The 24377-nt window shown below is 33.3% G+C and overlaps 1 protein-coding gene across 5 annotated transcripts in view; it reads left to right on the top strand.

The window, feature by feature from the left end:
* LOC129757316 (FH1/FH2 domain-containing protein 1) overlaps positions 1–24377 on the top strand; it is a 411337-nt gene that overhangs the window by 225873 nt on the left and 161087 nt on the right. For all 5 annotated transcript variants that reach the window (XR_008739671.1, XM_055754498.1, XM_055754499.1 and 2 more), the window contains 2 exons: positions 11324–11433; positions 11957–12015. Coding sequence is in view for 4 of the 5 variants with exons in the window: in XM_055754498.1 (XP_055610473.1) it covers positions 11324–11433; positions 11957–12015 (169 nt within the window). In the remaining variant the exon portion in view is untranslated. The remainder of the gene's footprint in view (positions 1–11323; positions 11434–11956; positions 12016–24377) is intronic.

Below are 24377 nucleotides of genomic sequence, written 5' to 3'. Positions count from 1 at the left end.
ATCTACTTTTTTCAATGCTGGAAAGGACTGCTGAAAATAGCGGTGATTTTTCGAGAGTGTGTTGTAGATTTCTGTGTGAATTGCTGTGGAAGAAAGCTTTTTTTTTCTACTAAAGTTTTTAAGAATCTTCATACTACTGATTAATAATCATGAATTGTGAAATCATCAGAGATTACAAAAGATTACAAAACGAAAAGTTGTGAAAATTGACGATTATCTGTGAATTTATGTGAATAGTTTCAAAATTCTGTGTTCTTTGGCATAGATTCGGTGATGAAAATTTGCTCAAAATTCTGTGAAATTATATTCTTCTGTGATTTAAGCAACCTTGCTAGAGACTTGGGACGTGAAATTTACTTTGAGAAAAGTGATATGTGAAACGAGAAACCTAAGAATTGAGTCGTGAGTAACAAGACAACAAACATTTTAGGAACTTAGTCTATGCTTCTCTTAGCATTTTTTTTGACTTATAGTTAATGTCCATAGACCAACATGTAAAAACTTCGAAAATGCTCCTTCTAACAAAATAAAAAGATTCAAAAGTCTGCCCAGGACAAAGATCGGGCGACAAACGACCAAAACGTATTTACTACACTCTTATCTTTGCAACATCCCCCATTCGATTCGAACTCTTTTGCGCGGAAGTCCACAGCAATTAAGCTGAATTGCGACCGAGAAAAATCCGGAAGACGCGGCTCTGTGGAGAAGCAGCATTCACACCACACTATCACGCAGCCATACCAATTTATAGTTATTGTTTTAGCAAATTTACACCAAACACGCAGCATGCATGCCATTCGGTTGGTTTAGATTTTCTCGAATGGGTAATCCTTAGAAAACCCGATAGTCTTATGCTAAGAACAAGATCAAACTTATTAACAGAATCTAGCATGAGGCGCATAGTTTGTGTTTCGAATTTTGGTGACTATCTGAGTGTTACATAAAAACGTAAACTGTCATCATTTATGATCACTCCATGCAGCAACCAATGTAAAATGATAGATCAAACTATCTCAGATGATAGGATGTCCACCAGAGAGGCATTAGGATGTGCAGAAGGGAAATTTCCTTTCTCAGTTTATCAACGTTAAAAAAATTGAATTGATTATTATTGTTTCCTACTGAAATAATCAGTATGAATTTTCACTACTGAGAACTTAAATAAGCAAGTTTTGAAGCTTTGGGCTCATTCTCCAGTCCGGTCCAGAAAATTTCGTTCAGTTCCTCCCACTTAACCAGTTTGTTCAAACAAAGTGAACCTTCGAGGCGTCTCGTCGTCGTTGCTTTGCTTTGATTTGGAAACCATCATGTGTGTGAATGTTTTTGAACGATGGCGGCATCGTCGTGTTCTCTTCAGTAAGGTCCTACGTGCAGACAAAAAGTCCTCCTAACTAACCGAACACGCGACCTGGCTTCAAACGAACGCACATCTGTCACCAAGACGTGACCTAATCGTGGGAATTATTTACAACCCCTTTTTGCTGCTGATGCTGGGTCGCTGGGGGATGTGCAAACAAGAGACCCGGAATCAAATGGATGGAGAAGCCTCCGGGTGACTTTTTGCCATGGTACCTCCTGCCTGGCTGACTGAGTTAGGTTCAAATGGACTTTTGAAGCAGGATGCTGGAGTGACATCGTGGCTCGACCGATTCCACGCACAAACGTTTGAAAAAAATATGGTAGCTGATACTTCTGGTTTTCTCATTTTGTAGGATTCGTTTGATGTTGTTTTTTCAAAACGTTTACGTGAGCTTTCAAAATTCAGGCAGTTCAAGTACAGCGATTTATGAAATGAAAAAATGTTGTGTAGGTTTGTTCCAGATTAGTCCTTAATTATTTGTCTTAAGTATGAGGTATTATTAACCCGAATGGCGTGCACAACTTATCGCTTTAAGTCTTATCGAAATAAAAAAAAAGACACAAACAATCTTTTGGACCGCTTGTGTTTGAAGCCTTCCTGATAGGAAACGCACTTAATCATGACTCTTATTTCTCATATCAAAAACTTAAAAAACGAACACACTATATGATCTAAGTGAAACTTCATGTTTCTTTGAAGAGAACTAAATTCTACTTCAGACTAAGGCGTACATATTTCAGGGATATAATGGTTAGTATTTTACTTGCATTATTAATGCGTTAAATTCATTTTTGTAGTTGCATTAGAGTTTCAGATGCTTGGTAAAGATTTAAGAAAAATATTCCTACTTATCCACATTGCAGTCGTTGATGGTGCAGCTTTTTACAAAATTGCTGCTGTTCTCTCTACATATCATCTGCCAAATCAGATACTTATTTATGAATTTCGACAAATTAATGTTTTTGAATATTATCCCTTCCATTGAAAATTGGATTTCTTGTAATGTTTTGCAGTCGCAGTTAGCCGTACAAAGGTTGACTGAAAAGTGGTTAGCATGTAGAACTCCGACAGATTTTACACTTTTTCCAGGAATTTAATCAAGGTCATTCTTCTCAAGATTTTAAACTGATTTGACTGGTCGCAAAAATGAACGAATTGGCACAAATGTCAGTCACGAGTGCGCAGTTCAATTTAATTCGCTTGAAAACATCGCTTAAAAAGAGAATCTAGTGTACATAAATGCGTTTCTTGCGATGACCAGAGCAAAATTTGTTCCATTAAAAGGCATATTTTAAACGCTTCTTTGTAGGCTATTATTGCATTTTTAGATCTAACAATTTTTATCCTGTTGTATGATATGTATATCACCAAAACCATACAAAGAATTGTTTAGTTATTTGTTAAATTTAACAAATGTTGCCCGGATACATGGAGGAAAAATAACACATTGCCTACAGACCAGATGAAACTTCTGCCACCTACCTACCAAACTACCTGAACCCAGCTGCAGCCTCAATGAAGAAAAAAAAACACTTCTTATAACGCCAGTATGTGAACAGAATTTCGCGCTTACCAGAAAATCATACACTCTGCCGGTCAAACCGTTCCAGGTCTAGTTTATCTTCTACTTGACTACCGAAGTCACCACCGGGATCATAGCCGCTTCAGAAGTCCTAATCTGATCGGTACTTGCTAAAAATCAAATCCTGAATGAATTTGTGTCTTTGTTTCATTTAATTTGGGGAATAACCACAGCGAAAAAACCCCTTTTAAACCAGTGAATGAGGAACCGGTAGAATGTACCTTTTTGCTAAGTGAATCTCAAAAAGGTAAAATTTACCTTTTTTCTAGGTGAAAAGAAAAACGGTACAATTCACCTTTTTGCTAGGTGAATGAAAAAAAGGTAGAATTTACCTCGAAAAAGGGGTGGAAAAAAATACCGCGTGTGGTGGATATTGAAAGATATTGAGATATATAAAATAAAAATTAAAATATATAAATCACAAATGATATTGGTGGATATATTCTATGACAAAAACGTTAGACATAATTTGACGTGTAGCATTTAAGAGAACTTAACGAAAGAGCTTTAACGATTCCATTTGGAAGACATTTGAAAGAAAGAGAGCGGAAACAAAAAGTGCACACGAAAGAAAAGAAGGTCGTGTTGCGCGTCATTCTGTTAACGAATTTTACGAGGAACAGTGATGTCGTGTTTGTGTTCTGGAAGCTATCCGAAAATTAAAGCTTCAAGTACGACAATGGCGCAGCTGGTCAAACCTACGTTTGGTAAGTTAGTTGAGTAAATGTATTGTACAAAGATCCTGCATAAAAAAAAAAGATTTCCCGCAGCACCAATTCGATTACAGATTCGGAACAATCGTAACGAGTGCAATTTGAATGCCGATGAAAGACTCGCGCTAGTTGAATGAATGATACCGATGAAAGACTCGGGGTAATTTGCTTATGATTCGATGAAAGACTCGAATTAAATGGCGTGTGATAATTTCGATGAAAGACTCGGAATAGTTATATGGATATTAGAATTAAACCGATGAAAGACTCGGGCAGTACTTTTGATTTATTTGTTGTATTGAATCAAGAAGAAGCGGCCATCCGATGGAAGACTCGGAATTAATACAGACGAATTCTGCCGATGAAAGACTCGGGCTGATAAACTATTGACTCGATGAAAGACTCGAAAGTAATTTTTCCGATGAAAGACTCGGAAGGAATTTTTCCGATGAAAGACTCGGGCTGATAAACTGATGATTCGATGAAAGACTCGAAAGAAATTTCTCCAATGAATTTTCCAATGAAAGACTTGGAAATTTCACAATCTCGTTAGGCAGAATTTTTTTTTAATTGATCAGTTGATCAACTAATTAAGGAGATATTTAGAGGCTGTCTGATGAAAGATTCGGAACATTTACTGACTTATGGAAATTGATTTCTGATTCTGTGGATTTTTTGATTAATCAAAGTCTCGGACTGAGACTAATGATGTTTCATGGATGATCCTATGAAAGACCAGGAATGAATTAAGATCAACCAACGAACGACTTTTTTTCAGATGAAAGAGTCTGAATTATAGTAGGTAGTTTGTTACTTACAGATTATCATCATAAAATCATATCATGAAATCATATTCATTCTGTGGAAGTAGTTTAGAGGAAAGGTGGAGATCATATAAGAGAATATATGTAATAATAGAGGATGAAAAAAAGATAGAAGAAACAGTTAAATAATTCAACATATAAAAAAGGAGAGGAAAAACAAAAGGAAAAGAGAAAGTCACAAGAGAAGTGAGGATAAGGACTATTCTAAAAATATCAAATTAGACCTGATAGTAGGTTTTAGATGGAAAACAGAAAGATAAGAAAAATTTGCCAAAAAAGGAAATGCCTTGCGGAATCATGGAGAGAGAAGTGGTGCAGAAATGCGGACAGAATAAAAAAAAGGAATATAAACAAAAGTAAGTGGAGATAGAAAAAATTAGGATCCAGAGAATAATAGTTTTATAACTGAGCTACAAAAGTTTAAATAAAAAAAAAATCAGATACGAATGAGATTTAATAGTTAAGAGGAAAGACGGAGAACATAAAAGGGAATAGAATTATAGTAGAGGATGGAAAAAGGAAACAATAGTGAAACATAAGAAAATCGGAAAAGAGAATCAACGAAAATACTGAAGGAATGAGAAGGTATAAATGAAAAAAAAAGAGAAAATAACAAATAAACAAAAGGAGAAAATAAATAGAAAGAAGAGAAAACAAAATTAATATTGATTAGAAAAAATATTCAACTTATGAATACAGAATAAATTTACTAATTGAATGGTTAGATGAAAAATTTCGATGAATATTGTAACTCCTATGAAAGATTTGGATCTTCCGGTCATCCTGAAAAAGAAAGTCGAATGATTCGAAAAAAAGACCCTCAATTATTTAGTACCAACGATAACCAATTTGGCTTACACTTGAGTGAGAAACTGAATGAAGAAAGATAAAAAAAAGGTAAAAAAAAACATATTTAAAAAAAGATAAAAAGAAAGAAAAGATAGAACCAAATGAAAAAAAAAAAAAAATAATCATAAATATGAAATAGAGTCGTTAGTTAATATTTGAGAATCAATTTGATTACCAAATAAAAAAAAATTAAGAATCTTAACGAATAATGATATTAGAATGGGTAAAAAAATCATTGATGGAAGATTTTAAAAATTTTGCATATTGGGACACAAGAATCTGACTTAATAAGCATATAGATTTAATGATTCAATGAAATAATCAACTTTGATGAAAGATTTCGAGATTGAAAGACTGAAGTTCGACGAGAAGCTAAATGATATTTATTCTTGGTTTGATTAAAATTTTGAAATTCAAGCTATTACATATTGGTTATGTAAAAAGAATTATGAAGTAAGCTATTACATACTGAAAGAATAGTTAAAAAGCATGAATACCATTGAAAGACTCAGAAAATGGATGAAATTGATTCAAGATTCGTATCATATTTGAAAAAAGAAGAACAAGAACGCTAAAAAAATCTTATTTCATAAGATTATTGTTAGAATGATTAAGAAAAACTCTCAGAGTAGAGGCGGGTGGTATTGTGGTGGATATTGAAAGATATTGAGATATATAAAATAAAAATTAAAATATATAAATCACAAATGATATTGGTGGATATATTCTATGACAAAAACGTTAGACATAATTTGACGTGTAGCATTTAAGAGAACTTAACGAAAGAGCTTTAACGATTCCATTTGGAAGACATTTGAAAGAAAGAGAGCGGAAACAAAAAGTGCACACGAAAGAAAAGAAGGTCGTGTTGCGCGTCATTCTGTTAACGAATTTTACGAGGAACAGTGATGTCGTGTTTGTGTTCTGGAAGCTATCCGAAAATTAAAGCTTCAAGTACGACACCGCGCTACTCGGTAAATTTTACCTTTTTATAATTTTCCGTGGATGGCACTAAAGCACTGTGGGAACGAACACGCAGAGAAAAGTCAAAGTCATATTTTTGCATAAAACTAAATTTATAAACTTTTTTATTTAAAATTCTGAAACAAAAAGTATTTAAAAAAATACGTTTTAAAACACAGCAAAAAGTTTGCATTGCTCTTGATCAAAACAAAAATATGACTGTGAATTTGTACTGTGATATAGTAGTAACCATCGGAAATGTCAACAAATGAAGTGCACAAACAGTACAGCATCTGAGAAATATCCGTAAATTCAAGCAAATAGAAGATATGGCTGAGATATAGCGATGATATGATCTAGTGTCGATTTTGTAGTTTAGTCAAAAATAAACTAAGGCTGAAATGTTCAGGCAAACATCAATTTTATACTTTACCGGCAAAATATCTGGTTTGCTTTAGTAATTGCAAAAGTTTATTTATTATACCTGTTTTTTATTCAGCCAGGTTCATGTTGCCTCTAACAAACCATCGGAATTAAGGCTGTCGACGATTGAACTTCCCGGAAAGCTGCACGGTACTGGACACTGGTCACTGGTGATAACCGCTTAAACTCCCATACGGACTGAATTCAATTCGCACGTCGGACTTTGGTTCCAAAATTTGTTGGGAGTATTTTGTCTTGTACACACCTATGATTCGAATGAAAAAGAGTTTCATCTAGAATGAAATGAATTCCCCACTCATATAAGAGAGATATTTTATTTTCCGGAAAAATCTATAGAAAAAAAATTGTGAGACATACCTTATTTTTATATTTCATTTCAATTGCAAAAAAAAGTGAAATCTTATTTTCTAAATAAAGCAGGGTTTTTCCGGATGTTGTAGACTAAAATATCAACTTTTTTTTAAACTAAATTTAATTTATTGATATTTGCAAAGTAAAAATAATCTTTTTAATTATTTCAATCAGTTTTCAAAAAGATAACTGATCAAATAACAATAAAATAAAATTATGATTGCTACAGAGCTATTCATCAATTTTTCAAGTATTATAAAAAAACGTCATTAACAAATTCATAAATTTTAAGCCGTGATTCCTTAAAAAAGCTATTCATGATTTTTCTATGATTGTTTAAATTTCAGATTTATTTGTACATGCATTTAAACTTTATTAAATTTTTTAAGCTTTATAGTTGCCAAAATTAAAGATTATTAAAAAAATATTTACAATTTCGTTTTTAATAAAGCTATGATTTTTTTTTGAATAAAAAAAAATATGATTAATCCCAAACTTTGATTTATTTATCGAAACAATAGGTAGGTACAAAATACTTCGATTTAGCAATACTTCCAATAAACTTATTGTTAACACAACAGGGAGCTTATTTTCATAAATGTTAGAACCAAATCATGTTATTCTTTAAGTGACATTCAGCATTATGATTATTTAAAGAAAGCCGAAAAATATTAATTTTATTTCTTTTTCAATTCTTAAATGCATCTCACATTTTTAATTATTTTGTATTGTGGATGTTATCATTTTGATCTCAGATTTGTACTTAAGAAAAAACTAAAAGCTAAGTTAAACCTAGTTTTGCTATCAAATAAAAATCTACATAAAATTGTGCGAACAGCTTGCTGTTAATAGCTTTTTGTGGTTACAGCATGTTATTAAATGAATTTTTCTGACGCTTTAATAATGCCTAATTTTGCTATCATAAAAATGGCAACAGCAAATGCTGCTCTCATTTTGCTGTTGACAGCTTATATTGGCCTCAGTTTGCTATTGTTTCGGGAATCAAAGTCTACTCGGGAGGAAAATGCTGCTTTTCAAGCCACAGGTATAGATGGCTTGCCAAATGTGCTTGAACAATTTGCCACCTTTCCCCTTCATTTTGCCGTATAAAACTCCTTTCCCGGAAGCTGCTTGTAGTCGGCTTTGACGTAGGTTTCGTCGTCCATTACCACGCAGTCAAACTTCGTCAGCATCGTCGTGTACAGTCTCCGGGATCGCGCTTTGGCTGTCGTATTTTGTTTATCATCACGATTTGGAGTCACTACCTTCTTGTAAGTCGATAGTCCGGCTCGTTTTTTGGCTCGATGCACGGTTGTTGACGATACACTCAGCTTATTTGCGGCATCTCGGAGAGAGAGGTTAGGGTTTCGCTTGAAACTACCAGCAACTCTCTTTGTCGTCTCAGCGGCTTCCGGTTTTCGATTTCTCCCCGATCCAGACTTCCTGGCTGTCGACAAACGTTCCCCAAACACTTTAATTACATTTGTATCGGTTGATTCGGCAACTTTTAGAGATTTTGCCACCTTTGCGTGCGAGTAGCTCGGATTTTCGCGATGCGCGAGCAAAATTTTGATACGCTGCTCTTCTTCCTTGGACGGCATTTTGACAACTGAAGAGTGAATTCCAAAATCAAAATAGGAGCAACATTCTACACACACACCTTCAAAATGAGGGGTTTTCAGGTTTTTTAAATGCAAAATTGAAAGAAATACGTCAAGTTGACATTGACCAAACTGCCGCTGACCGTGGCCTAGAGGATATCGTTCAAGTCTTCTAAGCCAGAGGTCATGACATCGAGTCTCGGTCACGGCATACATAGTACTCTTTCTGTGGGTTAGTGGTGTTAGCATTAGTAAGATGATAGCCATTATATCCTTGAAAGATGTACGCATTAGTCTTAAATAGAATTTGAATCTCTTCAAAGAAACATCAAGTTTATGTGTGTGTTCGTTAAAAGAATTTTTTATAAACAGGTTGAATTATTGGTAACAAACTTACAGAAAATAATATGTTAATTTCATGGTTTTAAATTTTAAAAAAATATCACCGCTTGTTCATTACAATTTTCAAGGTCATGGGACATTACTTTATAAAAATTAAAATAAATATAAACATTAAAATGAGTTGTGTTTCCTAGGGATTTGCCAGTTCCTAACGTGTTCTTGTTGAAATCAAGGATAATGTTTATCAACTGTATACATGTTTTTATTTATCAAACAAACAAAGCATATTTCAAATAGCTAATGATCTTTTTGAATTGTGTTTAACTTTCATGATAATCCTATTTTCCTGTTGCTAAAAAAAACATTTCCATAGCAGAGTTTTGATACTTTGAATCAATTTTGAAAAGTTGAATATTTTAAAAGATAAAACAAAAATCAAGTTACGGATAATCAAAATATTCATAATAATATAATATTGGATGGTGATGCGAATGTGATTCGATGGATTTTTATAACTATTTAATTAAAATAATCTTACTGTCTTCCCGAGACCTTCCAAACTCCTTATTCCTCAAAATTTAAACTAGAGTCAGCTTGAATTGTCTTATTGATGGAGAAAAATGTTAACACCTACGATAAGAAGTAATCAAAAACAATCGGAAAATATTGCAGAATGTGTGATGGAAAGTACATATAATGTGTCAAATATTGAACAATTTTAACAGTTTTAAAATTGTATTTGGTTTTTCAACTGTTTATTCAGTGCCGGTAGCCTCACAACAAATTGCTCACATAAACAAGCATAACAGTTCTCTAATAAGATCGCATTGAAACTTGATGTTTCTCGAAGAGATTTTATAAAAAATTCTCAGGATTTTATTTTGAATGTAGTTGATTTAAATAAAAGTAACCTTCATCCAAATCATAAGTAGAACTTGGAAAAAACACATTCTAAAAATTTGTAAATTCTGGAAATAGTTTCGCGGGCCACAAATAGTCAGCCGCGGGTCAAATGTGGCCCGCGGGCCATGGTTTGGCCACCCATGCTTTAAAGGGTTAAATATGAGAACAAACGTATTCAATAAAACTTTCGTCTACCATTTTTAATATCGTCTGATGACCTGTTATCTAAAAGGATACAGCTTCTATTTCTTAGGATTGATTTGGAATTAAATTGCTACGAGTTCATCCACAATAATAAGGTGTACAAACGCAAAAGACTTGCGCTCATGAACTTGTAATGAAAAGCCATCAGTGTTAGATTAGAAAAAAAGCACTGCCCAACGCCAAGATCGCATGACTCGCTGACATTTTCGTAAATAGTTTCTCGTAAAATCGTACAGTGCATCTTTCCTGGAAACGAACGTCTTCTAGTCAGCCCATAAAGTTCAAGCTATAGGATGCAACACTTCTAGTTATGTTTTAAACATTATACTCGCTTTGCGACGTTCTTCATTGCCGTTTTTTCCCTTTCCAAGCTCCTTTCCCGAAACTCCTTTTCACAGTACATACTCGAACAGCATAAGAAACATAAAAAAATACCAACTACTTCCAAGTAGATATGTTTCATTGTAAGATTTGTTCCGTGAGACAATTAAACGAGAACTGCGCCTTTCTCCCCGAGGCTGGGCTGGCTCGCTAGCTGAAATGGATTGCAATGGAACCTAACGTTTCGTTTCGTGTTTACCCCTTCGTCAAAATTGACCTTCAGGTGGTTCTTGATCCAGAGATCTACTCGCTGAGATACGGAGAGCAAGTCAGCATTCAGCATTCGGACGAGACTTCGAAGGGGAAAATGGGGATGCAGTAAAGGCCTTCCTTCCTACCATAGACCTATGCATGTATCTGGCATCTTCTCATTACGAGAAAAAGGTGTCGTTGATGTTATGACAGCATTTAAGAAACCGAGTGCAGTATCGTATTGCGTTTCGTTTCGTTTCGTTTCTTTTCGTGGAATCAGACGCATAGCATGGAAAGTTATCTACCCTGGGAAAATGCACGGCGGATTTCTCGCATTGTAAGAAGAGATGCAATTTTCGCACTTAAATTAACTTAAAATTTTATTCGAACGACTAACTGCAATGAAAATTTTGATTTTTGATTTTCAATAAAAGTTTCTAAGAAAAATTTCTTTATGCAGATAGTAAACAAAGTTTAACACGCATTTTAATATTCAAATAAAAATCGTTTCTCTGATATTTTGGCAAATCGTTTATTAAAATTATTTTTCTTATTCCCACTAGACAGAAGATCGAAATTTTTCTAAGCATATTTTTTTCTTTATATATTTTTAGCTGGACGATGCAGCGCTACAGGTGTTCAAAGATGGCGATTACGGGGCCTATATGGATCTGGAATCTTCGCTGGCCGAACAGTCCGAGGAAATCGAAGGGCTCAACTCAAAGTAAGTATCCGTTGGCCGTCGTTTTTCCTTAAATTTGTCAAAAGAGAGTGCTAAAAATTTTACAAAAAATATGTCCAAGAAAAATACAATACCAAACTGTCAAAGTACCTTCAAGCAATTTTCCCATTTTCCTACTCAGGAACTAAGTTAGATCTCGAGTCTTATTCCCTCCCTAAAAGCTTCATTAAAAGTGACAAATTAGCTGTTTTTGACAACTTTTACGAGTTTCTCCTGCGTTCGCTGCCTACGTTAGGAAATGTTTCATTTTCGCAGGTTATTTAATGATCTGTCGTTTTTATCATTCTTTTCATTTGGTTCAGAATGCAAAACGAAATGAATTTCATGCATACGATATTCTCTGGTAAACCATAAAAAATGAAACAGAATGAAAGCGTAACGGCCTCTCTCTTCCTGAACCAGAACAATTAAAGTTTACGATTGTGCAGTTTTTTAGCTTCGCACGTAGGTACATCTACTTTACCTGAATTTATGTTTCGTTTCTTGTTTTTGTTTTTATTTACAGTCGCAAAAATTCTCTCGTCGTCCGGACTCAGCTCAGCGTCAGAGTTCATTGTATCATAGGTAAGTCAGAAAAAGGGGCTCGTATTTATGTGGGTAGTAAACAATGCATTCAGTTGATTGCTTATACCTCGCTGAAATATGCAATCGATAACGATAAAATATACGTATCTTTCAAATAAATTCCATACACATTATAAACATAAATATTATATGCACTCGTTTGGATAGATAAAAATCTTAATTAAGTAGTGATTTGTTTAAAAAATTAAAACCCGAAGATTCGAAATCAAAACGTTCAAATTCACTCACTCTTATTCACAAGGTTTCTAACTTTTAAAAATACAAATATTGGTTCCTAGTGTTAGTCAAGGATCAAAAGATGTATGATTTTTGTTAAACTACTAAGATAACAGAATTTGGGATGTTTGGAGTTTTTAAACCTCATCCGTCCCAGAAATTTTTACCCATTTGACACTTCTGACCAAAATCGCTTTATCTATTTTGTTTCTCTACCGATTTCTACAAAATTTATAGTTTTAAAAATTTCGTAATGTAACTCAAGTGTGTTTTTCAGGCAATATTCAGCTACAACACTTTAGTTTTCCGTTATTCGTTGAAAAAAATCCGAAAGTACATGCATCTGAAAAAAGACTGTAGATCAGCTACGAAGTACTTAAAAGAAAATTCACTTAGTGTCCAAGAAAGTTAAATTTTGAAACTATACGTTGCGCACAAGACTATATGTATATCTATATATATAAAAATGAATGTTTGTCTGTCTGTCTGTTCCCTATAGACTCGGAAACTACTGAACCGATCATCGTTAAACTTGGCATCTCAGGGTTTTTGGGGCCGGGGATGGTTTCTGTAATAGTTACAAACCGCTCCGACTTAAGGGAGTGGGAGCTTCCATACAAAATTTGTAGTTTTTCGAAACAAATTAAAGTCATGACATCCATTTTCTCGTGATTTTTTTTTCCTTTGGGCGGTTTGTTTTTCGTCTCCATGGTCGAGGCGTCGTGAGTCAACGTCGCGAGAGGATAGTAACCATGGCATAGCATACTGATCAGTGGGAATATTTTGGCGCGTATTTCTCAACCAAGCATATATTCAATGCAAGAGGTGGCGATATGAAGCCTTGATGTGATTTTTTTTCTAATTGATTCCTAGCTCATTTGTACACCACATGGTTATGAATGACGCCTAGATGTGATCAAGATTGACATTTTGCCGATCGAATAAAACATATACATTTTTTTTTGCCAAAATCTGAAATTGAAAAGTCATGGCATCCATTTTTAGAGATTTTCTTTCCTTTGAAGGGTTTGTTTTTCGTCTCTATGGTCAAGCAAATGTCGTGCAAGTGGATAGTAACCAAAGCTGTTCGTTGATCGCTGGAAAAATTGAACAATTAGGCGCCTGTTTCTCAACCAAGTATCTATATTTCTTATGCACGTGGGGGCGATATGCAACCTAGATGTGCTTTTCTTGCCTAATTGTACACAGCACGTGGAAATAAAAAATATAAATTTAGTTCTGATGCTAATGAAATAATGGTATGACACTTTGCGAACAATTGAAAAAAAAAACACTGAATTAAAAGAATTAACATACAATTTTTTAACCCAAGGTTATTTTTGAATCATATTGATAACAGAAATATGAATAAGCTGTCTACATAGGTAGATCGGAAACATTTTGTTGATCATGTAAAAATGTTCTTAACTGAAAAAGAAGATAAAAAAATCTGATCCGACACATGAACTGATCAAGAGCCTTTTCTTTAAATTAGATAAGATAGGACTGACGTGTTCATAAGTGAAAGGTATCAGTGAAATAAACTGATTTTTATTGACCAAAAGTGCAGGAATTCATTTTTCGAAAGAATTTTCATTCAAGTAATACTAGAGCATGTCCAAACGTTCAACTTTACTCTGTTCCAAAAAAAAATATAAAATTATGTTTTCTTCTAAAAATTGTTACTTCAGCCCAAATACACAACAGAAACGAATTTAGAAATGAAAATGGGAGCTTTTTATTTTAAATAATTCTGAAAAAAAAACATCGTACTTTTTGCTTACATACCAATTCAAGTACATACTTAACATGAAAACTGTTTTTGTGTTACATGGCTGCATAAAAGAGACTTTTGGCCCGCTTCTTTTTTGAAAAGTGAGACTTTAAAACTCATATTCAACTGGAAGCAAATATTTTATGTGAAATTTTTAGTATACTTTGAAAGTGTTCAAAACAATATCCCCTCCTGTCAACTTACACGATGGGGCAAGGGCAAACGTCGAACTTTTAAGAAATTCATCTTTAAAACGATTCAATATGTTGAAAAGACCAGAAGGGGTATTCCGAAAGTTGAAGCTGAAGCGGATATTTAAAATTCTTAAATGTCTTTGTAAATGAAGGTCATTTGCATTGAACAGCATTCGTTAAAAGTGGAATAACAAACATAAATTTATACTGCTGGAATACTGCAGATATATAAATAAAACTTGATAAAACAAACAAACAGATATACGTATTAAATCCATTTCAAAGCCATTACTCTGACGCATCTGAAAATAAGCTTTCCATTAACACGTGCCCCAATATACGGGACAAATGTTATCTTAGAAATTTGTTTTTGCCATTTTTTTTTAATATTTGACTTTCAAAGAGAAAATAAAAAATGTGGAGAATTTATTATGTAATGTAACTGATATTTTTTGCTTTAATAAATTTACTAAAAAGAAAATAAATTGCACTGTATAAAATCGATAATTTTCATTCCATGATATGTGTTTTTTGGGAAAACTTCAAGCTATAATGTCTCATGTCCACGAGTTTGGCATATGGCAAAACATTTTTTTAACATAATTATGACGCAAAAAGGATAGATATTCAAACTGCTTCGGAAGGAAGTGCTCATAATACAGAATTTTAGGAATATACTCAAAAACTGGCCCGATTCACGCTATTGATCGGTTTTCAAAAATCTATTTTCATAAAGTACAATGTACAATAAATTCCAATATGCGAATAATTTTCTTTCAATTAGAAATTTATGTAAACTCGAGCCGGGTAAATCAGCCTACCTTTTTCAAGCAGTGGGGGACAAAATTGGAAAAGATGGGGGAGCTCCCATGTAAGTTTAAGATAAAGAGCTTTTAAAAGAAGGGACCATATTTTAAAAGAGGTTTTTTTGCGTACGGATATTAAGCATAACTCAAAAATAGATGTGACAAATGTTTTTATAGAAGTTCGTAACTTCCCATTTTGGGGAAAAAGGTGGAAAATCCATAAATATTGACATTATTTGAGTCATTATGAAGCTTTAAAAACAGAGTACAAATTTCAGAACTTGAAAAACAAGTTTAGAGGTCAAGCTTCAGTAAATAATATATACCATCTTTGAATTGCAATTCTGAACTCCAGCTGCAGCTCTCATCTCAAGGTTGTTGGTTCTAAACCATGATGAGGTTTGATTTAAAAACAAAAAATGCTTACAAAAATCTTAATTTGAATAAATTTTTAGAAATTACATTTATTTTTGCAAGGTGTAGCAATGCACACCGGGTCAGCTAGTATATATGGGTCATTCCATGTCAAGTGTGCACAGCGAAAAAAAAAATCTTATCGAAAATTCGCCAAATTTGGCCGAAAGACTTTCTGAGGCCTACAAAATAAATCCTCAATTTTTGAGAATGATCCGCCCACCCCTCGTTGCAGGACCCTCCCTTCTTTTTTTATCGATTTTGAAAAATTCATCATTTTTAAAATACTATATCTCCGGACTAGAAAATCATACCAAAATGACAAAATATGCGTTGTGTAGATTTTATTAAAATCTATCAATTGATGTTATTTATTTTTTGAAATAGTGACGTTTCAAACGTCAAAACATAGCTCTAAAAATAAAACGTTAATTTTCGCAAGGAAAGTATATTTTTTTCTTGAATTTTATGATTTCATTGTTTTTTTGAGAAAATTTTACGTAAGAACCACTTAAAATCCCAATATAATATTTCTTGTTTTCGAGATATGAAAGATTTAAGTTAAAACCTTAAACTTTTGGTAATTTTTTTTCTCTAACTATAGACACTTTACCAGTTTGTTTTGGTAATCCCATTCACTATTTTCTGGACGATTGAAATTTAAAATCAGCATACAATTGATGTTACCTTCTAGTGAGCAGCAAATTTTTGTAAAGATAAGATGCTTTAAAAATATAATAACACTTTTTGTTCAAATTCGTTTTGCTATTGAATAATAATTTTATTCACTATCACACTGTATAAAATCATTAAGCAACAGCTTTCTTAGCGAATACTGCGGACGAATAAATGTGAGGATTTGGTTCATTTTTCCATAAAACTGTTAAACTTATTCACAGAAAATGTGTAAATGTCGAGAATCTGCTTGTATGTTGATTACCTACTAAACTTACATGAATTATGGCGATACTGGTCTAACAATACTGACTATTGACGCACAACATTTTTTCATTGTATAACGTTGTATAGTATTGTATTGTATAATTGTATAATAGTTTTGTTTTTGTTGACACCGAGTGGCACTGAACAATAACAATTTTTTTTAACTGATTCACTGACTATTGTGAACGAATTGTTGCCTCAACAGCTCGCTTGCTGCTACTTACTAGTACCTAGTTATGAATACAACTTCTAAAATCGAAGATTGCGGTTGAATTATCCAGTTGCCTTCTGTTACTGCGTTAGAACGGAGTTGTCTTGGTGACTTTTTTGTTAAGCTTCTAAATAGTCGGGAACAGTTTTCCGAGCATGGCAAAAGCAACGTGTTCAATTGGAAAAGAACTTCATAAGCGATGTTCAGTGGATATATTTTTCAAGAACACACGACTTTTTACCTCAAGGGAGTGGAATTTGTTCAAATTGCGATCAGAAGTGCATAATCTAAAGTCTGTCTGCAAAAACCATTCTAACAAGTTCGGTAAATTGTATCCTGTTTCGCAAAATGTTGCTTATGTTGAACGCTTTCAAATCAGAATAACATTGACTGGCAGGTTTGAAGCATCTATGATGGCAATCAAAGGAATTCGTTCGTTTCACGCCGCCTTCTTTTTAGATGCTGGAAAAATTGGAATGAAAACATTTTCAAGCTGCACAGAATTTGAAATATTCAATGTATGCAAAAAGAAAAGACAATCTAAAGATGATTTAACTTGCAGAGTTGGAACGAAAAAAAAAAGAAGGAGCAAAATAGTTATACTTCGAATAAAAATATTTCAAAAACCGATAACATTGTTTTCCGTTCATTCAAAATGTTATTTCAAATTTTCTTTAGTTATAAAACAAATCACGAAAACAAAACATCTGTTCAAGCATGGAAGATGTGACTGAAAATTTCGACGATTGTTGCACTCTAGTGAAACCACTGAGCGCTGCGAGTAAATAACCCGAGCAGACTTTAATGGCAAAATTATAGCAAATTTTGCTATCACGCCTTGAGAGCCAAATCTGCTCTCATTTTGCTTGACATAAGGTGGTACACAGCAAAAATGAGAGCACAAATTTTCATACTTGGTTAGCAAAGTGATACCAAATTTTGCTAAAACTGAGACCCAAACTACACCTCGTTTTCCGAGAGCTTAGAGAGCACAATGATGCCAATATAAGGCATCACCAATTTTTCAATGAAAGCAAAATTTGGCATCATCATGCTTTCAAAACTTTCATGAAAATGACAGCAAAACGAGGTATATTTAAGGTTTCATTACAAGCAAAATATGACACTTCTTTGCTGTCCGCGTTTGAAAATTTCGGTTTCATTTTTGCGCTGTGTACTAAACTTCAAGTCAACCAAATTAAAGCAAATTTAACTCTCAAAGCGTGATAGCAAAATTTAGTTGAATTTTTCAATGTACCCATAATTAAGTTTGTTAGAGAATGCGTTGATTAGAAGAGGAATGCAATCATTCGAAACAAAACTTTCCTTTCGTTAGATTAAACGCCTGGAGTTATACTAGAAAATAAAATTGTGCAATAATAGAACATAATTTGTTACTGGGAAACGAATCTGCTAATAAAAAGAAGAAGAAAACATTGGTAATTTTAAATATCTGAGTATAGTCCACGTTCAAAATGTGCATGTGAGTTAGAAACTAATCAGAAAAGCTTCTTCTGAGAATCGATCGATGTGACGAGACGCAAATCATTAGACACTCGAATACAAGTTTTCAAAATACTTTAACGCTGATCTGAATTGTGAATGTTTATTCATGAACGAATAGGGATGTTGAATTTGAATTATAATACCTGAAAATTAATTCTTGATAAAAACTAAAATCCAAAACTGATATTAAAATCAGAATTTTACACGAGTATGTGAAATCAGAATCTGTATCTCATATTTGTAACTGAGATTTGTATCTGGTAGGTTGTAGCGGAGATGTATGGTGACCTCAACTCCTCAAAAACTTTCGATTAAAATACATATGTAGAAACATCGAATCAAGAAACACAGCTTTATGGAGTTGCTTTGTGGTAAATTCAGAGAAGACCATGAGGCGTTCAAAAGGGGCCGTTCAAATATTACGTAACGCAATTTTTGGGCATTTTCATTTTCCCCCTCCCCCCAACGTAACACATTCGTCTCAAAATTTCGAAGCAAAATCCACAAAGCGTAACAAACTGCTATACCCCCTCCCCCCTTAAAGCGTTACGTAATATTTGAATGGTCCCAAATAACCGAATGTGTCTAAAAAAACATAAAAAAAGCTTCTACCCACTACATTATAAAAACACATGTTAAATTCCCAGAATAAGTGCTCAATCCATTGAATAAGGAAAGGTGACTTTTCGAGACATAAACAGTATGAACAATCTAGTTGGGTAACGGACTTATTTTGGACCAGAGGTCTTATTTTGGACCACTTTGTCTAGCGTCTTTAGTGCAATATATTTAGTGTCGAAAAATCACCTTTCCTTATGCAACGAGCTGAGCACTTATTCTGGGAATTTAGCATTGGTTTTTATAGAATACAAGGTGGTAGTGTATGCATTTTTTTTGTGCCACGTTTTTGTAAAAAAAAAAATGCTAAAAAAAGAAATCGTCGGGTTAAATTCTTTAAAAACTCAAATTTAGTTGCAATCACAAAAATTACTTATTTTTCTTTAGTTTTCGAAATAGAAAAATATTTAAATGAATGTAATTACCTCTAAAAAATTTCATATTACAATTAAAACTGTGTAAATACCACGATATTCAGCTTTATATAGACACTCTAACTTGGGCGATAAGCAACTAAAATAAAGTTTTAACCTGAACGAACTTCAGTAAAATCAATCCTAGATATGAAGTCTAAACAAATCTTCACAGGTATCCAATCAGCTAAACTCCTGAGTTTGTGCCTTCATCTCCATTAAAAACACGCCTTCATACTGACAACGCAGAGCTTATGCATGAGGAAAGAAAAAAAAACTCAAATTATACGTTGCCTATCTAAAGGCGCTTTTAAATTTGCTTTATAAGTGAATTTGCAAATTTTGTTCTTGAGAAGCAACAGCACAAGCAGCACTGCAATTTATAAATTTGATGGCTTTTTTAAAAATTTAATTGCTGATCTATATAAGTGTGCAAAAAGATTTAAATTAGATTTCATCTCGAAAATCAGGCATTTAGGAAATGCAAGAATTCAAAGGTATTATAGAATTTGAGTGAATATATATATTATGTATAATGATAAATACGTTTGTATGATTGTGATTATAATTACTTTCTAAAACAGTTGAACGCTTGATTCGTTCAAAATTTTTGAAAATTTACGAAAATAACCTCAACTGATCATGTGATGCATGCAGCATGGTCTTTTGGAAATCTTTACTCTTGGCAATTCATCAGTTTCATCGCTAACAGTGACGTTTTATCGGGACAAAGCAACCCCGAAAGATAATAATGGAATGTCCGGCGCAGTTAAAAATATTCTGGAAAACAAGCGCACTAAGCCCATGATAATAAAAACTGCACTTACCGATAACTAGCAAATTGAATCTGCATATCTTTGATGATTTTCCTGGAGCGTCAGAAATGCTTGGTATTTTGCACCGAACGCAGTTGACTAGAAACCGACCGTACACTATTCAGTTGCTGATCGCCAAATTTCCGCTTCAAGACATTGGCACCGACCTTTGCGTCCAGAGTACTGCTGTTGACATTCCGCAGAAAGCCATCTTCAAGCGCGCCACCTTGTTGTTGCTGCTTCATATTTCTTTGCATTTCTATTGCTCGATCAGTTTTGCTGGCCCTTTAGGTGACCAAAACCATGAAACCGCACTTTATTGTGAACACTGTTTCCTGAAAATAAAATATCCTTAAGTGGAGTCTTTAGATTGGAATGTAAAAAGTATACTCACCTGTATCTATCAAATAATGCAAATAAGGCTTCTTAAAAACGTTTTCGATTGTGGGCGATAACGCAAACGGAGGATTGTCAAACGGCAGCGTACTTTCGGTGTTGCGGGAGCTTCTTTTCTACGGCTGCTCAGCTGTTTTCGTTTCAAAACAAAAACACACCAAAATTTTGTTTTCATTTCGCAGCATCCAAGTGTGGACTGGTGACTTCGACTGTATGTCTATTTCTATTTTCACGATTACTAACTTTAATTAGAGTTAAATGGTTATGTTACGGCTGGGTAGAGTGGAGTGATAAGAAAATATTATTAATATGTATGTTTGTATGTGTTTTGTTTTTATTATGAAAAGAAAATATGTTTTTAATAATTGCGATTTTTTTCAAATAAAATCAATGAAACGAGCTCGATACCAAACAACCATAACAAACAATTATATAAGATCAAGAATTAAGAGTTTGATTCATGATCATTTTTTTCGTATTGAATTCTCAATTCAGCGTAACTACTTAACTACATAAATTTAAAAACCGGCATAATAAAGGTTGTAACCAAATTGTTTCCACTCTATTTGTATTTGAAATTAAGAACAAGTTTGAATCAATAAGAGCCGATAAAAGTTTAATTTATTGTCATTTTTAAATATCATTTCATGGAGTTTTAGCCCTTTTCACTTGACACATCGTAGAAATTCACCTCTTTCAATATATTCTGACCTATTGACGTTGTTTTGTGTTGAGTTACACTTCTTCCTAACAACAAACATGAAAATCTTCTAACTCTTAATATCCAAACTACAAGTTTTTCAGAAAATTAAAGTTTCTCATAAAAACATCAACCGGAATCCCGAAAACCGAAAATACGCCGTCGTTTTGTTTTCATTATCTAGTTTAAGTTTGATTTCTGTTTGAAAGAAATTATTTCCTGTTGAAGCCTATTTTATTTAAAGAAATCTAAACTTTTCCAAGATCTGTAAATAAAAAAAAAATACTAAATATCATAAAAAAGTCAAGTAACTTTTGTTTTAAAAAAAAATCTGTAAACTTTTACCTTAGATTTATTCTTCATTCTAAGTACAATGAACAAAAAAATACTCAAACAAAGAGGGTTGCAAATATTATTGTAAATGTTTTTACTTTTTCGTGCAACGAAAAACGTCAGCACTTTGATCATTGACTACACTGTATTGCTAAAAAGCCAAATACCGTTCAATAAGCATCACATAAAAATTAATGATACTTTTTTTACGCCTAGTTTTGCTTTCAGCAGTAAACCTTGGAACGAAATTATGTTATTATTTTGTTTGTGTTGTATACTATATTATGAATAATTGATACTTTAACTACACCTACTTTTGCTGTCATAGGGAACATAAGATAAAATTCACTTCGCTGTTGGTATCTTAATTTGGTTTCACATTGCTTTAGAAAAAAAAATCGTAACACCAAAGTAATGCCTAGTTTTGCTATCCTGTTGAATCCTACATCAAATTATGCTACCAGCTTGCTGTTACTACCTCATTTTGGTTTCAGTCTGCTATCTTTAAAAATATTTTGAAAGCTGCACGATGCCTTATTTTGCTATCGCAGGAAATTGAATACCAAAAGATGCTATCACTTTGCTGTTGACACCTTAAATTGCTTTCGGTTTGCTATCAGTTTGGGCATCAAAGTCTGCTCGGGAATTGTTAGACAATTCAACTTAAATCTTTCATATCTCGAAAACAAGAAATATTATATTGGGATTTTAAGTGGTTCTTACGTAAAATTTTCTCAAAAAAACAATGAAATCATAAAATTCAAGAAAAAAATATACTTTCCTTGCGAAAATTAACGTTTTATTTTTAGAGCTATGTTTTGACGTTTGAAACGTCACTATTTCAAAAAATAAATAACATCAATTGATAGATTTTAATAAAATCTACACAACGCATATTTTGTCATTTTGGTATGATTTTTTAGTCCGGAGATATAGCATTTTAAAAATGAAGAATTTTTCAAAATCGTGAAAAAAAGAAGGGAGGGTCCTGGAACGAGGGGTGGGCGGATCATTCTCAAAAATTGAGGATTTATTTTGTAGGCCTCAGAAAGTCTTCCGGCCAAGTTTCGCGAATTTTCGATAAGATTTTTTTTTTCGCTGTGCACACTTGACATGGAATGACCCATATATATTTTTGTTATGATCATGACAAAAAAAATGTTTAAAAGTGTTGGGAAGGGAACGAGCTTGAAATTGTATGGGAACATTAAAACCAGTTTTTCATCAAAAACTTTGTCCTTCTTCTGCCGATTTCTTTTGAAACAGTTTTTATTGAAGCCTTAAGTATGAAAAATTATTCGATGATAGCATTTCGACTAGAGTTAAGATCAAAACGGTATGAGGCTTCAAAAATGAGCTAACTTTTTTAAAGGGTGATATTTATCACTTTTAATGAGACATTAAAATGTTCGGCCACCCCGACCGGAACCCTCAAGCTGAAATGCATGCCATTTTGTAAAATAGTGACCGATACCAACCATTTTCGATGCTTTAGATAGCAAAACCTATAGATTTTTCAAATACTTCGTTATGGATAATATTAAAATGTTAAGGTGGGGGCGATGGAAGGCGACACGCATCAACGTGAAATCGTCTTCAACGAATTTTACTATTTGGTTCGGAGAAACTCTCTTGTCAACTGGCAGCGCAAATGGGACAAGGATGAGTTGGGTCGGTGGCTCCACTCGATTATCCCAAAGGTAAGCCTTAAACCATGGTTTAATAGATTGAACTTGAGTCGGGATTTTATTCGTATATTTTCCCGTCTCATGTCCAATCATTATTACTTAGACGCGATACTCTATCGTTTTGACATTGCTGGCAGCAATTTGTGTGGTTGCGGCCAAGGTTACCACGACATCGAGCATATTGTTTGGTCGTGCGAGGTCCATCTTGTCGCTAGAACGAATTTTATAGACTCCCTTAGGGCCCGAGGAAAACCACCCTATGTTCCAGTGAGAGATGTGCTGGCTCTGATAGATTTGGACTACATGTTCGAAATATATCTTTTCCTAAAAGCTATTGATCTTCGACTATAATTCTTTTTATTTTCATATTTCCCTATCTAATTGCTTTGCTATTCTAATAAAAAGTGATGAACTAGATTTAAGCACACAATTGTAAACAAACAAAACGAGTTTGGCTCCTTGAAGCCTTAAGGTATGAGCCGTTTCAAATAAAGAATTTACAAAAAAAAAAAAATATTAAAATGTTAATTCGGAGAAAAGTTCAGGGGAACCTGTAGGGGAGAGTTAGATTATTTGATTTCCTGTGTTGATTTCACTTTTAGGGAAAATTACCCTTTTCAAGCCCCATTTTTTCACTAAAAAATTCACAGAATATGACAGTATTATGATTAAACAACTTTTGTTGAACGAAAAATTTTATAGTTGAGGAAAACTGTTAGACAAATTTGCTTCAATTCCTTAGCCCTTCTGGCTATGGAATTGAAGCAAATTTGAATTTTTTTTTTTCAATTTGGAAACATTCAAAACTTACGTATATTATAGCTACATTTGTACATCAATCTTGTTAAAATAATTTCGCGAATTACTGAGTTAATTCAATTTAAACGAAAAGTAAATATTTGTACGCCTTTAGGCGAGGTTCTGTTCATCTCTTTTATCTAACTGATGATAATTTTTCTCAAAAAATCAATTCAGAATGATTCAATCTTTCAGACCTTACTACAAAACTAAAATATTTAGATAAAAAATACGGACCAATCATTTATGCTGCTTCCAAAAAGATAGTTTTTTCGAAAAATAGGTCCATTAACATTTTTTTAATCGTTTTTAAGATTCTCTTAGCTGTAGCTTTTTCTAATCAAGAATGAAGGTTTATTTATTTATAACTTTAGTGTGCTTTGATGCGCCTGACTACTCTCTGAACTATTACATGGATATTATCCGAAACCAAATATTTGCAAAATCTAAAGATTTTTCTATCTAAGGCATAAAAAATTTTTGAAATCAGGCATTACTTGACGAAATGGCCTGCATT

This window comes from Uranotaenia lowii, chromosome 3 (assembly GCF_029784155.1).
Source record: "Uranotaenia lowii strain MFRU-FL chromosome 3, ASM2978415v1, whole genome shotgun sequence".
NCBI lineage: Eukaryota > Metazoa > Arthropoda > Insecta > Diptera > Culicidae > Uranotaenia > Uranotaenia lowii.
This window is presented reverse-complemented; position numbering and strand designations above follow the sequence as displayed.